The sequence below is a fragment of the Somniosus microcephalus genome, chromosome 3 (assembly GCF_052327205.1).
Source record: "Somniosus microcephalus isolate GS21.2 chromosome 3, FLI_Smic_1.0, whole genome shotgun sequence".
Lineage (NCBI taxonomy): Eukaryota > Metazoa > Chordata > Chondrichthyes > Squaliformes > Somniosidae > Somniosus > Somniosus microcephalus.
Window position 1 is genome coordinate 275434853 of NC_140989.1, and position 17063 is coordinate 275451915.

General features: G+C 49.3%; 1 protein-coding gene across 1 annotated transcript in view; it reads left to right on the forward strand.

The window, feature by feature from the left end:
• Positions 1-17063, forward strand: part of LOC147121976 (transcriptional protein SWT1-like) — a 130027-nt gene that overhangs the window by 47266 nt on the left and 65698 nt on the right. The window contains 1 exon segment of the mRNA XM_085978111.1: positions 13837-14006. Coding sequence (XP_085834237.1) covers positions 13837-14006 — 170 coding nt within the window.

Consider the following 17063-nt stretch of genomic DNA (forward strand, 5'->3'; position numbering starts at 1 on the left):
TGGCGGCCAGGGCGAAGTCAGACGCATCGCTTTCCACCTGGAAGGGGATGGATTCGTCCACTGCGTGCATGGTGGCTTTGGCAATGTCCTCCTTGATACGGTGGAAGGCCAAGCGGGCCTCTGCCGTCAGGGGAAAAGAGGTGGATTTGATCAGCGGACGGGCTTTGTCTGCATAGTAGGGGACCCACTGGGCGTAGTAGGAAAAAACCCTAGGCACCTCTTCAGGGCTTTTAGGCAGTGGGGCAGTGGGAGTTCCATAAGGGGACGCATCCGGTCCGGGTCGGGACCGATGACCCCGTGTTCCACAACACAGCCAAGGATGGCGAGGCGGTCTGTGCGGAATATGCGCTTCTCCGTGTTATATGTCAGGTTCAGGAGTTGGGCGGTGCGGAGGAATTTCTCGAGGTTTGCGTCATGGTCCTGCAAGTCATGGCCGCAGATGGTCACATTGTCTAGGTAAGGGAAAGTGGCCTGCAGCGCGTTTTGATCGACCATCCGGTCCATCTCCCTTTGGAAGACGGAGACCCCGTTGGTAACGCCGAAGGGAACCCTAAGGAAGTGATAGTGGCGGCCGTTTGCCTGAAAAGCAGTATACTGGCGGTCTTCAGGGCGGATGGGGAGCTGGTGGTACGCTGATTTCAGGTCAATGGTCGAAAAGACGTGGTACTGCGCGATCTGGTTGACCATGTCAGCTATGCGGGGGAGTGGGTAGGCATCCAGCAGGGTGTAGCGGTTTATTGTTTGGCTGTAGTTGATGACCAGGCGTTGTTTCTCGCCGGTCTTAACGACCACAACCTGGGCTCGCCAGGGGCTGGAGCTGCCCTCAATAATCCCCTCCTTCAGGAGCCGCTCCACTTCGGTTTTGATGAAAACCTTGTCCCCGGCACTGTATCGCCTGCTCTTTGTGGCGATGGGCTTACAGTCGGGGGTGAGGTTAGCAAACAGTGGGTGGGGTGGGACTCTTGAGTGTGGAGAGGTTGCATCTGGTGCGCGGCGGGCAATTTGGAGGCTGCTGGCTGCGGACTGTGAGTGGGGGGAGGGGGCCACCGTACGCCATCGTAACGCTTTTGAGGTGGCACTGGAAATCCAACCCCAGTAGGACGGCAGCGCAGAGGTCGGGCAGGACCAGGAGTTTAAAATTATTGAACACAGTCCCGTCTACTACTAGTGTCACCACGCAGTAGCCGCCAATGTCCGCTGACTGGGACTCGGAGGCCATAGAAATCCGCTGGTGCGCAGGCAGGACTGGGAGAGAGCAACGCCGCACCGTGTCGGGGTGGATGAAGCTCTCTGTGCTCCCGGAGTCAAAAAGGCAGTTTATTGCATGGCCGTTTACCTTAACGTCCATTTTGGACCGAGCTAGTTGGTGCGGTCTCGTTTGGTCCAGCGTAACAGAGGCCAGCGTAGGGGTCGGTGTGTCGCTGCGGGTATCAGATGGGGGGGGGGTTGGCGGTCTGCTGCGTCCCGGCTGGTGTCCAAGATGGCGGCGTCCATGTGGCTGGAGCCGTCCAAGATGGCTGCTGCTGCGGTGGTTCGCACATGGCTGGGGAGGCCCAAGATGGCGGCCCGCACGGCCCACACGCGGCGCTGTTGGGGGCCCAAGATGGCGGCTCGCCCGGCCCACACGCGGCGCTGCTGGCGCTCGGGGTGGCTTTGGCCTTGCAGACGCTGGCGTAGTGTCCCTTTTTCCCGCAGCCCGAGCAGGTCGCATTCTTCGCCGGGCAGCGCGCTCTGGGGTGTTTGGCCTGGCCACAGAAGTAGCATTTCTGGCCTTGGGGTACTGCTGTCTGGCTTTGGGACACTGCTGCGGTAGTTGGGCCATTGTTGGGCTGTGGCTGGGGTGGCACGGTGCTATGGGGCTGTCCTACCGTGTCCCAGGTTGTCGTTGTCCACGGTGTAGAGGAGTAGGCATCCTCTACTCCGGGAGCACAGAGGAGCGATTTCGGAGGCTTTGTCGAGGGTGAGGTCACTCTGCTCCAGCAGTCGCTGTCGGGTGTAGTTGGACCTGTGGCCCGCTACGAAGGCATCCCGGATCAGTTCCTCCGTGTACTTAGCGGGCGTTACTGCCTTACACCCACAGGCCCGGCCAAGCACGGACAGTGCTTGGAGGTATTCCTCAGTCGATTCCCCAGGTTGTTGCTTGCGACTCCCCAGAAGGTGCCTGGCGTATACTTCATTCACAGGGCGCGTGTACTGGGTCTTGAGGAGCTGGAGGGCGGCTGTGTACGAGGTCGCGTCCCGGATGACTGAGTACACTCGGTGGTTCACCTTGGAGATCAGGACAGACAGTTTGTCCGCATCCGTTTCGACCGCAGTGGAGGCAGTCAGGAATGCCTCGAAGCACGTGAGCCAGTGAGCAAACTTGTTGGAAGCGTCCGCTTCCCGACTGTCCAGGTCCAGGCATGCTGGTGTGAGGATCTTCTCCATTATAAAAAATTTAGTTAATAAAATTGATGCGCCATCAATTACTCAAAAGACTGAGGTTAAGCGAGTAACAACCATGCTTTAATTAACTAAAGAATGAAGGTCTTGTCTCGAGTGGTCGACCCGTCCAGAATACTAAGGGACTGGGAGGTAGTCACTTATATACCTGGAATAGTGGGAGGAGTCAGCCGAGGCATGTCCAGACCTGCACCTAGTGGAATACACATTACACATACAGACAGGTATACAGTGGTTTACCACACAGTCCCATTAATTTCTCCAGCACTTTTTTTTACTAATACTAATCTCCTTTAATTCCTTCTTCTCACTAGACCCTTGATTCCCTAGCATTTCTGGGAAGTTATTTGTGTCTTCTTCCGTGAAGACAGAACCAAAGTACAGGAAACTTTCTGGTATCCGGCACTGACGGGACCGAGCTGGTGCCGTACCATCAAAACTGCCGTAGAAACCAGCGCTAATGTTAAAACATACGGAGCTTTTGGAGCTCCGTGTGAATCAACAAACCCTGTTGCTTAGCAACAGCTTCAAAACAGTCGGCCGCAGCTTAAAAGCGTCTCTGTAGCTAAGCAACAGCTTCAGCTAGACCTTGCAGAGCCTGACTGGAAAAAAAAAGCAACAAGAAGTAAAAAAAACTTATAGGAAACGGCTCCTGAATTTTGCCGGTAGATAGAGCTTTCCGGACATTTAACCTCCGGTTAAACGAAAGTGTCCTGTATTTGTTTAATTGCTCTGCCATTTCCTTGTTCCTCATTATAAATTCTCCAGTTTCTGACTGTAAGAGACCTACATTTGCCTTCACTACTCTTTTTACATACTTGTAGAAGTTTTTGCAGTCCACTTTTATGTTCCTTGCAAGTTTACTCTCATACTCTATTTTTCCCCTCTTAATCAATCTCTTGGTCCTTTTTTGCTGAACCCTAAACTGCTCCCAATCCTCAGACTTGCTACTTTTTCTGGCAACTTTATATGACTCCTCTTTGGATCTAATACTATCCTTAATTTCTTTTGTTAGCCATGGTTGGGCCGCTTTTCCTTTTGTGTTTTTGCGCCAGAAAGGAATGTATAACTGTTGCAATTCATGCATTCGTTCCTTAAATGTTAGCCATTGCCTGTCCACCGTCATGCATTTTAATGAAGCTCCCCAATCTATCATAGCCAACTCACTTCTCATACCTTCGTAGTTTCCTTTGTTTAGATTTATGACCCTAGTTTCGGATTGGACTTCTTTACTTTCCATCTTAATGAAGAATTCTATCATGTTATGGTCACTCTTCCCGAAAGGATCCCACACAACAAGATTATTAATTAACCCCTTCTCGTTACACAATACCCAATCTAAGATGGCCTGTTCCCTAGTTGGCTCCTCAACATACTGGTCTAAAAAACCATCTCGTACACACTCCAGGAATTCATCCTCCATAGTATTATTGCTAATTTGGTTTGTCCAGTCTACATGTAGATTAAAGTCACCCATGATTATGGTAGTACCCTTTTTACATGCATCTCTAATTTCCTGTGTAATGCCATCCCCTACATTACCACTACTGTTTGGAGGCCTATAGACAACTCCCACCAATGTTTTCTGCCCCTTGGTGCTTCTTAGCTCCACCCAGACTGATTCTACATCTTGATTTTCTGAGCCAATATCCTTTCTCACTATTGCTCTGATTTCATCTTTTACTAACAATGCCACCCCACCTCCTTTTCCTTTTTGCCTGTCCTTCCTAAATATCGAATATCCTTGGATATTCAGTTCCCAGCCTTGGTCACCCTGCAGCCATGTCTCCGTAATCACAATTATTGTAGGGGGTTTTGGTTTGGGGTTTGTGTCTGGCCAGTCAGTCGTGTCTGAGCTGCTCCAGCCCCGTGCGGTTCGAATCGCTTCCCCCTTTTAGTTCTGAGCACCAGACTTATTTACAAGTAGCGATATAGACAAACGAGACCAGTGGTTCGGTGCAAAGAAAACCAATGTTTATTAAAATAGAGAAACAATTACTATACAGAGAAAATCACTATGGATGCAACACAATTACACTTAACGGGGGAGGAGAAATCGAGGGAAAATGACTAAAATGACACTTTAGCAATTCCCCTTAACTCCCACCCTTTACACCTATCTAGATTGCCTTGTGATGGGCCAGAAAATTGATGCTCACCAGTCAAGGATGTTGAAACGCCTGCTCCGTGCCCTGTTGCCTGTCGATGATTTTAGGTTTTCACCGCCCCAGAGCAGAGATACCCCAGTAATTCAAACATAACTGCGGGTGTCCTACTTCACTGGACGGGCTCTTCGTCAACGATCCTCTCGCTGGGTTGATGATACGGCAGGGCACTGGAGGCGAGAGAGAGAGAGATGGCTTCCTGAGGGACTAGTTATACCCTTCCTGGTAGCCCTTATCTCCCGCCAGATCAGCTCATTTCTTTGTCTGACCTGGACGTGTTTAAGCTCACACAAAGGAAACCGATCTGGGCCCATCGACCTGGATGGCCGGTTAATCGGTTTTAAACGTCTCATCAGTGCTCCCCTTTGTCCCACTGGTTTCGTGATGGGGCCATTCCAGACTGAATGCCCCGTTGATCGTTTGTAAACAGTGTCGATGTTCTCTAACGAAGGTCTGAAATGCAGCTAAGCTTGTCCCATTACATATTGAATAGGCCTTGCTTGCTCTTGATTGCTTGTGCAAACAACCATGATGGGCTTTAATCAGAGGCCCGAATGCCACTGGGTTTGCTTCTCATGCATAAATGCAGATGGTCTGTCTGCATTCTAATTTCTGGAAAGTTCCTTCTTTGTCAGTCCAAACTGAAACTTACAGGCCTTGGCCATGAGGTTGACCGCAGCCATCTTCTGGAGCCCTGGATTTTAAACTCAGTCCAACCAGGGTTTCTTTAATAAATCAAAAGTAAATCTTCGGGGGAGACATGAAATTTGCGAATCCTTTCATTATATCGTATCCGTTTACATCTATTTGCGCTGTTAATTTGTCTACCTTATTACGAAAGCTTCGTGCATTCAGATACAGTACCTTTAGATTTGTCTTTTTAACATTTTTAGATATCTTAACATTTTTTTGTACTATTGCCCTATTTGTCTTATTACCATTTTTTCTTACCTGGACCCTATTTGTTAGTGCACTCCTTTGTACGTTCTGTCCCTTCCTGACACAATCTGGTTATCCTTACCCCAATCACTTTCCAGCACTGCTTCCTTGTCTTTTCTCTTTAGCATTCTAGATTTCTCTCCGCCGGGAACCTGCCCCCCTCACCCCCCCCCCCTTGTTTAGTTTAAAGACATATGGGAAAATCTAATACCAAAGCTATGTTCAGTGTAATAGGAGATATTATTTGTAAATATCAACACTATTAACACTTAGAACACAGAGCTTCTTCAAAGCCAGTTGATGAAGGAGCTGATATTGTTTAGCAGGTGAAGCATACAGGTCAGCATCGCATTTACAGCGCAGCACCAGGCCATTCGGGCCAACTGGTCTATGCCAGCGTTTATGCTCCATATGAACCTCCTCACGTCCCTCTTTATCTCAGCCTATCAGCATAACCTTCTATTTCTGTCTCCCTCGTGTGTTTATCTAGCTTCCCCTTAAATGCATCTATGCTATTCGTCTCAATTACTCCTTGTAAGTGGTTCCACATTCTAACCACTCTGGGTAAAGAGGTGTCTCCTGAATGCCCAATTGGATTTATTAGTGATTATCTTATACTTATTGCCCCTAGTTTTGAAAGTATGACTTGAGGGAGATGGCTGCTGTTGTGACACAGCTGCCACCAACCGAGCGTGTCAACTACAACTGACGCCAAACACTGTAAAGGTTTTTCATAATACTGTATAGTTTTATGGATTAAAAGGAGCTGCACTGCTGAAACTGCATAATTAGTGGAATCAAATGAGTAGCTCAACAAGATCACAACATCACTCACCCGCCCAGAAAGAAAAATCTATTGTTCCCCCATCACAGCATCCACTTGGCTTTTGAATAACCTTTGCCTTCACTACATGGAAATCTGTTTCAAGTACTGAGCGCTACGAGTATACAAACTCTCCCTAAAATCAATCGCAAGTTCTCCCCTCACCAGTTTGAACCTGCGCTCCTTGCCTTATGATCATGGTTTACAAAATAGTGAGGTTGTAAAATGTTGAAAGGTATGAAATGTAAGGGTTTAGCAAAATGAAAAACAATGTGGATTAAAAGATTGGGGTTAAATAACACTATTCGGCCTCGATTTTAACTCAGCTGCGGGCTATTGGCGTGTTCCCTGAATTTCGTGTTTCCCACACGAATCTAAATGGCTGTGGGAGATTGATGCAATTTTAACTCAATTGGCCAATTGATTTCCAACGTGTGGGAAGCCTTTGCAAATGGGTTTCTCATGGCTGAAAGTCCCCTCCGATGACGTCATCATTGCTGCTGCATTTAAGGTCCACAGCAAGCCTTGCTTCTTCTGCAGACTGCCAAGCTTTCTCCATTTGATGGCACAGGAACCTACAGGAACAATGGCCAGCGGGAGGCCAAGAGCAGCTCCTAAGTTTGACGAGGCAGCACTACAGGCATTGGTGGATGGGGCTAGGGCCCACAGGGAGGACCTGTTCCCTTCATCAGGGAGGAAGAGGCCTCCCAGTCAGACCAAGGCTGCGAGAATACAGGTGGCTGGGGAGGTCAATTCCTTGGGGGTCACACGGCGCACCTGGATGCAGTACAGGAAAAGATTCCATGACCTTCATCGCACTGGAAAAGTAAGTATGAAGTTTCCATCAACCTCAATCTGATCCCCATTGCCTTTCCTCACCAGCACTCAGCTTTAGCAATCTCTTCCTCCACATCCCACTTGACACTCACATCCATGCACCCTTACCCATTCTCTCTCTATGCTAACAATCACATAACTATGCCACCATGCAGCCCTCACACTCCCTATCACTCTGATGCTTTGAACACAACTGACAACACACAGGGAGGGCCCTTGGTATTGCAACCTCACTCCATCTTTGTCTCCTTCTAAGTATCTATGCTATGCAATCTCTACACTCACTCCTTCATTCTCACTCAACCCCCACTTGTCTCCCTCATTGCAGGAAAAGAGAGCTCATAATAAAAGGGAAAGAGCCAGGACAGGAGGAGGCTCACCTCCTGGGAGGAAGCCGTCCTGGAAATTGTCGGGTTGAAAAAGATGCGCACGTTGGGGACGGACAGACTGGTGCATCACAGCAAGCTGGTGACAGAATAGTTTTCCATCTCTCTCATTGACATTGCATGAGTCGCTGATAATGATTCTGAAGCTATAACAGATGGACTTATGATCATCTGCAATATGCAATATGCATGTAACCTTGACCTCACATCTCTAACTCTTTCCTTTACTCCCCCACAGGACCATCGAGAGCCCCCGTCCCCACTGTCCAGGAGGAAGAGCCTGAGCTTCCAGACTCCTCAGAGGAATCTGCAACCTCAGAGGAATCTGCAACCTCTGAGGGCGCAGCATCAGCAGAAATAAGCGCACCCAGCACCAGCGCAGACACCTCGGTGGGACCTTCGGGACATAGAATAGAGTTGTCACCTGGTGTATCACAGCTCACAAGTGAGCATCAGCAGATTGTGGAGACAGGGACAGCAGTGGAGAGTCCTCGTCAGAGGGCGCAGGACTCTGTCAGCTCGGCTCAGCTGCATGTCGACCCTCTGCCTCTGGGTCCATCCATAAGATCAGAGGTGATGGAACTCCATGCACAGATGCAGGAGTCTCTGGCAGGTTTTGTCTCTAGGGTCGCTGCGAGTGTGGAGCAAATGGAGGAGTCCATAGCGAACATGAGCAGAGCCTTTGTGGAGTCATTGGTGCATGAACGCATCAACACGGAAAGGATGGCTACCTACGTGGAAATGATTGCTGCCTCCGTGGTAAGGCTGGCTACGGTAGAGGAGAGGAGGGCTACGGCCATGGAGGAGGTTAGTCGCCAGGGTATGGAAAACATGGTGAGTGTTCAGAATAGAATGACATCTCTTGAGGAGCGATGGGCATCTATTGAACATAGAAACCAGACCTTCATGGAAGTCCTTCTGAGTAGGACTGCCATTGCAGATACGGGTCCCCATGGCCCCCCTGATGTGCAGCAAGGTGCTCTCCAGCCACTTCCAGGCGCGGAGGGGGAGCTGACCCATGAGAGGGAGGTTGGTGGCAGGCCTCAAGGAAGTGGAGGTTCCTCTCCAGGCGCTCACACTTCCATGCCACTGCAGAGCCCTCGGTCAGAGCCCCACCGGAGTCCACACCCAAGTGAGATAGACGTCTCAACCCCTGCACAGCCGCAGGAGCAGCAGACTGTTGACGAGCCCTCACAGGCTCGCCACCCCAGAGGACACCCGCCAAAGGTGTCGAGACAGGAGCAGCAGGAAAGTGAGCAAGGGGCCTCCACATCTGCTGAAGCCACAGGGGAACCACGACGTAGGAGCACGCATAAGAGGAAAATAAAGCACAAGTGGTCACAAGGGTAGCCACTTGGGTGAAATTTTATGTATTGTTAAAAAAAGCCATCAGATGAATTCTGTCAATAAAAAGTCCGACGGCTACTGCTGTATTTGTGGCGTGTGTCATTTCGCGAATGGGACTTTCACATTGAGGTCTTAGGATTACTTGCAATTGTCAGTATGCTGGACAAATAGCTAGGAATCCGCGGGGTCTTGGCCATTGTCGATGCTCAGGTTAGAAACTGTGAGGCAAAAGTGCTTGATTGGCTCGGCTAAGCAAATCTGGCGAGGATGAGTGCGTTCCTTGCATCCCAGGCATCAATGTTCTGGCGTAATGCTGCCGCTGGTTGTTGGTCCTCTGCAGGATGGTCGTTTTCGCCCTCCTCCTCATCATCATCATCATCATCATCATCATCTGAGGAGGGTATGTGAGGAGCCACTTGGTCCTCAGGAATCTGCAAGCCACGACGCTGTGCCATGTTGTGAAGTGCACAGCAAACCACAACGATTCTGGAGACCCTGGCTGCTGAGTACTCTAGGGCTCCACCTGATCTATCCAGGCATCTGAAGCACATCTTCAGCAAACCGATGGTTTGCTCGATAATGGATCTGGTGAAAATGTGGCTGGAGTTGTAGCGCTCCTCAGCTTCGTTGGCTGGCCTCCTCAATGGCGTCATTAGCCAAATCCTCAGGGGATAGCCCTTGTCTCCAAGTAGCCATCCGTGAAGTTGGTCTGGCGGCCTGAATAGCGGAGGCACACTAGACTGGCGCAGTATGAAGGGGTCATGGCAACTGCCAGGGTACATGGCACAAACATGCAAAATCTCCTTCTTGTGGTCACACACCAGGTGAACATTAAGGGAATGGAAGCCCTTGCGGTTGACAAAAATACCTGGATTGCGATGGGGTGCCCTAAGGGCCACGTGTGCAGTCAACGACGCCGTGCACCCTTGGAAAGTCTGCCAGATGAGCTAATTCAACCGCTCGCGCCATCACACATTTGTGCGATCCTTGGTGAAATGGATATGATTGTGCGCGAGGGCAAAGAGGACATCGGTTACCTGCGTGATGCAATTGTGTGCGGCCGCCTGGGAAATGCCGCTGATGATCCCTGGAATGAGCCTGAGGCAAAAAAGTTGAGTGCGGTGGTGACTTTGATGGCCACTGGTAAGGAGTGTCCACCTGGCCCTCTGGGCAGCAGGTCTTGCTGTAGCATTGCGCAGATGTCAGTCACTACCTCTCGCGAAAGTTGGAGCCGCCTTTGGCACTGCTGCTCAGTCATGTTGGGGTAGCTGACCCTGTGTCTGTAGACCCTGTTTGGGGGGTATCTCCTGCGCCGACGGGCTTCCAGGCGCTGGCTTCTTCTGGCCTGTGCTGCCTCAGGTGGGTGAGCCGCAGCCTGTCGCTCCTGCTGCTGTTGCTGGTGCTGCTGTTGTTCCTGGTTCTGCTGCTGCCGCGCCTGGTGCTCAAGCTCCTCTAATACCCAGAAGGGAAGGAAAAAAATGGCTCCCATGCTTCTGGCATACGCCTCCGTTGAGGAAGCGCTGAGTGAAGGTGGCGAGAGGGGTTTCCCAGGAGTTCACACTGGAGATGTGTGTGAGGCTCCAACCTTCCACAGGTGTGGTTAAGCCTGGTAGAAGTTGCCCCAGGCCTGAGACAAAAAATCCTGCCACCTGCAAATGATGGCTGATCAAATCTCCTCTTTTTAATGGTTGACCTGCAGCTGATAGTCAGCAAGCCAATAAGTGCTCACGTCAGGTTTCACAGTCGTGATTCCCACCAGGCGTGTTTTACATGGGAAAAGGGTTAAAAGTGCAAGGGACTGTTAAAATGGCATTATAGAGGCCATTTAGTGGTGATTAAGGGCCTTAAAGACCAGTCCCGCCTGTTGGATGCGGGACGGATTCGGGACCATCAGACACGCCTGAGTAAAAATGGCTCAGAGTTGGGAACCAGGCGGGGGGGTCCCGCCCGCCAGTTTTTGCGATTTTAACCCCCCGCACGCCTCCAAGCCCGCCTCCATGGCTCAGTTAAAATCGAGGCCTTCAGGTTTAGAACACCAGGTTTGGAACACCTTCCAGTTTAGTTACTTTGGGGAAAACCTAGAGTGTACCTACAGTATACCCACTTTTAACGTCAGGAGAGCGCATATGCTTTTCAGCCGCTGAAAACAGTGGCTTGTGCTTTTGCTCTCATTTCTGCTCCCCCCAGTGTTGCTGCCATTACTATTGATGCCTCTCCCTTCACCACTCCAGAATGCTGCAGCCACTAATAGACCAGCACTTCTCACCTCAGCACCACTTCCCAGTGCTGCTGCTAATAGAAGTGATCCCCACCGCTGTATAGCGTAGGCAGGAACTCGTATGAGAACAGGAGAGGGAAGGGATGAAGTGGATGGCAATGAGTGGGGGAAGAAAATGGTTGACCATGAATTAGTGCGAGAAGGGGACAAAAGCTTGGGAGCAGGGGGATGAGGGAGGAAGAAGAATGCTAGCATTAACGAGACTTTGTGGGGAACGAGAGTGCCTGCATTAACTGATGGGAGGGTGAGGGGCAAGATGAAAAATGGGAGTTGGATAGGACAAAGAGTGCCTGCTTGAACTGGGGAAGATAGTTGAGAAGAGTGCCAACTTGAATTGGGGGGGGGGGGGGGGGAATAATGCCACCTTAAATGGGAGGTGGAAGAAGAGTATGACCTGGGTTGGAGGGCAGAAGAATACCAGGTTGAACTGAGTGGAGGTGGGAGAAAAGTTCCAATGGCAACATGGAAGGGTTGGATAAGGTGATCATGGAAGGCTGGGAATTTCATAGTGAACTGGAATGGTGGGGCAGGGGGTTGGGTGACTTTTGGGGATGTGATGTTCTTGTTTTAAAATTCAAATGTCACTTTAGTTTTCCTTTTTAAGTAGATTAAAAATCTATAATTTGTGAAATATGAAACTGCTTAAAACTAACTAGAATGCATCATTTTGAATGTAAAAATTCAGAATTTCCATGGGGCATATATCTCCCAGATCCCTGAGAAACATGTTACCAATCTTCTGCTTTCAAGATTTGGATTTCACCCTTCAGGCTTTCATTTACCTTTTTTTTCTCTCTGAATAATGTGAAGAAATGTTGGGTATACCTACAGCTTAAATTACAGCTTGAACCCAAAACCTTCTGACTCCTGATCCTCTTTAAAACCCATTTCTTTGGCCAAGCCTTTGGCTTTCCTTCATAACCTTTTTCTTTGGCTCAGTGTATGGTTTTTCCCACACTTCAATGAGTACACATTCAATGGAAAATATTGGCTAAGGCAAGAAGGGGCGTCTTGTAGTCAAGAGCAGGCTTGGCAAATTACTGAAAAATCCAATTGAACTTTAGAAAGGCTCTGTATATGTAGGAAGCCTGCAGAGTTCAACAGTATTCATTTCCAAGTATTGTGCTTTTGGCAGTTGTAGAACCACTGTATATTTCATTACCAATATAAGCATATGAAAATATTTAATTCTACTTTTGGCCATTGCCCTAACCCATTAGAATCTCTCTGCCATTCTACTCCTGACCTTAGCAAATGTAGTTATAAAAATAGCTAACAGTTTAAGGTGACTGAAAAGAATGTACTGTATAAACATATTCTTTTCAAGACTGCTCTGCGACTTTCAGAATACTTTTTTTTTCCTTTAGTGCTTCCTTCCATCAGGTGTGCTTGCGCTGAATCTTAAGTAAGAACATATGCAGCCTTACAGAACTTTGCTTATTGTGTGGGCGTAACTGGTTATTCCACTACCCACGCAGTTAGCATTTTTCCATATCTGGAACAGTGATTCACTGTTGCACAATAATATTGTGGCTGGTGGCAGCAGCTTGCAATGTTTCTAGGTTTGACCAGGAACTGTGCATTCAAGTAGAAACCATATGGTGAGATTTAGGTGTTTTTTTCCATCCTGTGAAACAACATCACCGACTTGCTCTTGCGAGAGGCTTTCCACTCTTGTGAAAGAACCCTTGTAACTCGGTATCTCCTACAAATGGCTATTCTTCATCTTTCAGCCTAAACGGAGTGTTAGATGGCCATTTGACCAGGAGGCAGGATGCATCGCAGCCCTGACTGATGTTGACCTCACCCAGTGCCCACAGGCAAGCATTTATGGAAGTAATCAGAGGGTGGGAGTCGAAAACCCTGGCTGATTTTCCTTTCCCTCCTTAGTGCTGAAGCTAATTAAAGCATGACTACTGTCCTGCTGAGATTAGCTAACTCAGCACAGATGAGGGATGAAATCTGGGACTGTCCTCGTTTGTGTGGCTCAGTTCCATACTGGGCAGTGCACTTCTCAACTCCTCCATTGATGGAACCTGTTACTATCATTTCTAATTGTAAAAATTTTACTACACTAAAGTATTAGAAATAGATTTGTGAGTTGGCTTAGGAGAATATTAGCTCCACTTATGAATTTGTGATCATACAACATACTAAAAATAATCTCCCATATTTCATCTCGTCAAAAATTCTACGTATCCGGTCTGCAGTGAAGAAGATTACAAATTGTTACTCTACTCCTTGCATTTATATTCTACCTTCTCACATCGAAATGTCTGAAAGTGCTTCATGTAGTGAATTGCTTTAAAGTACAGTGACTTATTATGTTGGCAAGCAAGGCAGCCATTTTGTATTAGTGACTTCTAAATTGTGACATTCTTGGTTCTCATAATGTTTACAGGGTTAACTAACTTTACATTTTAAAAGGTGCTGTGTTTGTGTTGTTAAATGTTCTATGTAATAATTACATTACTAACTATAAATACAACAGTAAGTAACTTATTCCAGGCAGAAATTGTCTGTTTATTCGTGGCCTGGTTTATTATCCGTTACCTTTCTTTGCTTGTTCTGTTTGGTTAAACTAGAACGTGACATTTTTGTTTTTTTTGTATCTTATAGTGATCAATGTAAAAGAGCCAAATGGAACAGTTAATCAGCATCTATCAGCACAAGAGTCAGCTTTGGACGTTACTGGCATTATCACTCAGCTAGAGAAATTACTAGGAAGTGCTCTGTCAGCCATCTTAGAAACAGAGATGAAAACAGTATATGATGATCTCTGGACAGAGGTAAAAATTTGATTTTTAAAAAATTAATTCACAGGATGTGGGCGTCGCTGGCATAGCCAGCATTTATTGCCCATCCTTAATTGCCATGAGAAGGTGGTGGTGAGCCACCTTCTTGAACCGCTGCAGTGGTGTGGTGAAGGTACTCCCACAGTGCTGATAGGTAGGGAGTGCCAGGATTTTGATCCAGCGACGATGAAGGAATGGCAATATATTTCCAAGTCAGGATGGTGTGTCACTGAGAGGGAATCTTGGAGCTGGTGGTGTTCCCATGTGCCTGCTGCCCTTGTCCTTCTAGAGGGTGTGATTTTGGGAGGTGCTGTCGAAGAAGCCTTGTCGAGTTGCTGCAGTGCATCTTGTAGTGCTGGTGGTGAAGGGAGTGAATGTTTAAGGTGGTGGATGGGGTGCCAATCAAACGGGCTGCTTTGTCCTGGATGGCGTTGAGCTTCTTAAGTGTTATTGGAGCTGCACTCATCCAGGCAAGTGGACAGTATTACATCACACTCCTGACTTGTGCCTTGTGATGCGCTATCAATTACTCATAAAAGACTGAGAGTTAAGAGAGTAACTAAAGGCTTTTATTAGCAAAGAACAGAGCATGCCTCTCGTGGTTGACTGGGTTCCAAGAAGGCAGGGGGCTGCAGGTCAATCACCTTTATACCTGGGCCTGTGTGGGTGGAGCCAGCCGAGACATGTTGAGGCATGCATAGGTACAACGGTGTGTAACAACAACAACAACAGTGGTTTACCACATTCACCCCTTGTTTAAAATTGAGTCCAGCGGGGTGAAGTGTACTAAAGGTTCGTGTAAGTAAGTCTATCAGGTGGCCTTGTATGCCGTCCTGATCGTCGTCGTGGTGGCGGTGGTGATGGTGCAGCATCCAACGTTGAGTCTGGCATCTCATTGAGTGGTTGGGTGGTCAATGACGGGTCCTGGGGCTGCGGCATGCCGTCCAGCGGGGTTGGGTTGTGGGTAGTGGTGGATGGCAATGGTAGTGTTTCAGGGGCACCCAAAAGTGCGAGATCTCGTGTGGGGGCTGTGTCCTCCCGCCCGTCCGGGTACGCTACGTAAGCGTACTGGGGGTAGGCGTGGGTAGTGGTGGATGGCGAGGGGGGTGTTTCGGGAGCACCCGAAGGTGCGAGGTCTCGTATGGAGACTGTGTCCTCCCGCCCGTCCGGGTACACCACGTAAGCATACTGAGGGTTGGCATGGAGGAGGCTCACCCTCTCGACCAGGGGGTCCGTCTTATGGGACCTCACGTGCTTCCGCAGTAGGACGGGTCCTGGAGAAGTCAGCCATGTCGGTAGCGAGATCCCCGATGTGGACTTCCTGGGGAAGGAGAACATTCTCTCGTGAGGGGTGGCATTGGTGGCTGTACAGACCAGTGACCGAATGGAATGGAGCGCCGCAGGGAGGACTTCCTGCCAGCGAGAGGTCGTAAGGCCCTTAGATTTCAATTTTAAAAGGACTGCCTTCCAGACCGTCGCATTCTCCCTTTCCACCTGGCCATTCCCCCGGGGGTTGTAGCTGGTGGTCCTGCTTGTAGCGATACCTCTCGAGAGCAGGTACTGCCGGAGTTCGTCACTCATAAAGGATGAGCCCCTGTCGCTATGAATATAGCTAGGGAAACCGAACAAGGCGAAGAGGTCATTCAGACATTTAATGACCGTGGTACTGGTCATGTCTGAGCAAGGGATGGCAAACGGGAAACGGGAGTACTCATCAATTATGTTGAGGAAGTACACATTGCGGTCGGAGGAGGGGAGGGGCCCTTTAAAATCGACGCTCAGCTGTTCAAAGGGGCGCGTGGCTTTGATCAGGCTTGCTCTGTCTGGCCTATAAAAATGCGGTTTGCACTCGGCACAGATTTGGCAGTTCCTGGTCATGGTCCTGACCTCCTCGATGGAGTAGGGCAGGTTACGGGATTTGATGAAGTGAAAAAACCTGGTGACCCCCGGGTGGCAGAGGTCATTGTGGAGGGTCTTCAGTCTATCGACCTGCGCGTTGGCGCATGTACCACGTGATAGGGCATTTGGGGGCTCATTGAGTTTCCCGGGCCGGTACAAGATATCGTAATTGTAGGTGGAGAGTTCGATTCTCCACCTCAAGATCTTGTCGCTCTTGATTTTGCCCCTCTGCTTATTATTAAACATAAAAGCTACTGAACGCTGGTCAGTGAGCAGGCTAAATCGTTTTCCGGCCAGGTAATGCCTCCAATGTCGCACAGCTTCCACAATGGCCTGGGCCTCCTTTTCGACAGAGGAGTGTCGAATCTCGGGGCCCTGGAGGGTCCTTGAGAAAAAGGCCACGGGTCTCCCCGCCTGGTTAAGGGTTGCAGCTAGGGCAAAGTCGGATGCGTCGCTCTCCACTTGGAAAGGGATGGACTCATCCACTGCGTGCATTGTGGCCTTCGCGATATCTCCTTTTATGAGAGTGAAGGCTGCACAGGCCTCTGCTGTCAGGGGGAAGGAGGTGGACTTGATGAGGGGTCTGGCTTTGTCCGCATAGTTGGGCACCCACTGAGCATAGTACGAGAAAAACCCTAGGCATCTCTTCAGTGCCTTTTGGCAGTGGGGGAGGGGGAGCTCCATAAGGGGGCGCATCCTGTCGGGGTCGGGGCCGATGACTCCGTTCTCCACTACACAGCCAAGAATGGCAAGGCGCTTGGTACGAAACATACATTTGTCCTTGTTGTATATTAGGTTCAGCCGCTGGGCCGTACGGAGGAATTTCTCTAGATTAACATCATGGTCCTGCTGGTCGCGGCCGCAGATGGTGACGTTGTCTAGATAGGGGAAAGTGGCCTGGAGCGCGTTCTGGTCGACCATCCGGTCCACCTCCCGTTGGAAGACTGAAACCCCGTTGGTGACGCCGAAGGGAACTCTGAGGAAGTGGTAGAGACGACCGTCAGCTTCAAAAGCTGTGTACTGGCGGTCCTCAGCCCTGATGGGGAGCTGGTGGTATGCCGACTTCAGATCAATCGTCGAGAACACCCGGTATTGTGCTATCTGATTGACCATGTCAGATATGCGGGGGAGTGGGTATGCATCTAGCTGGGT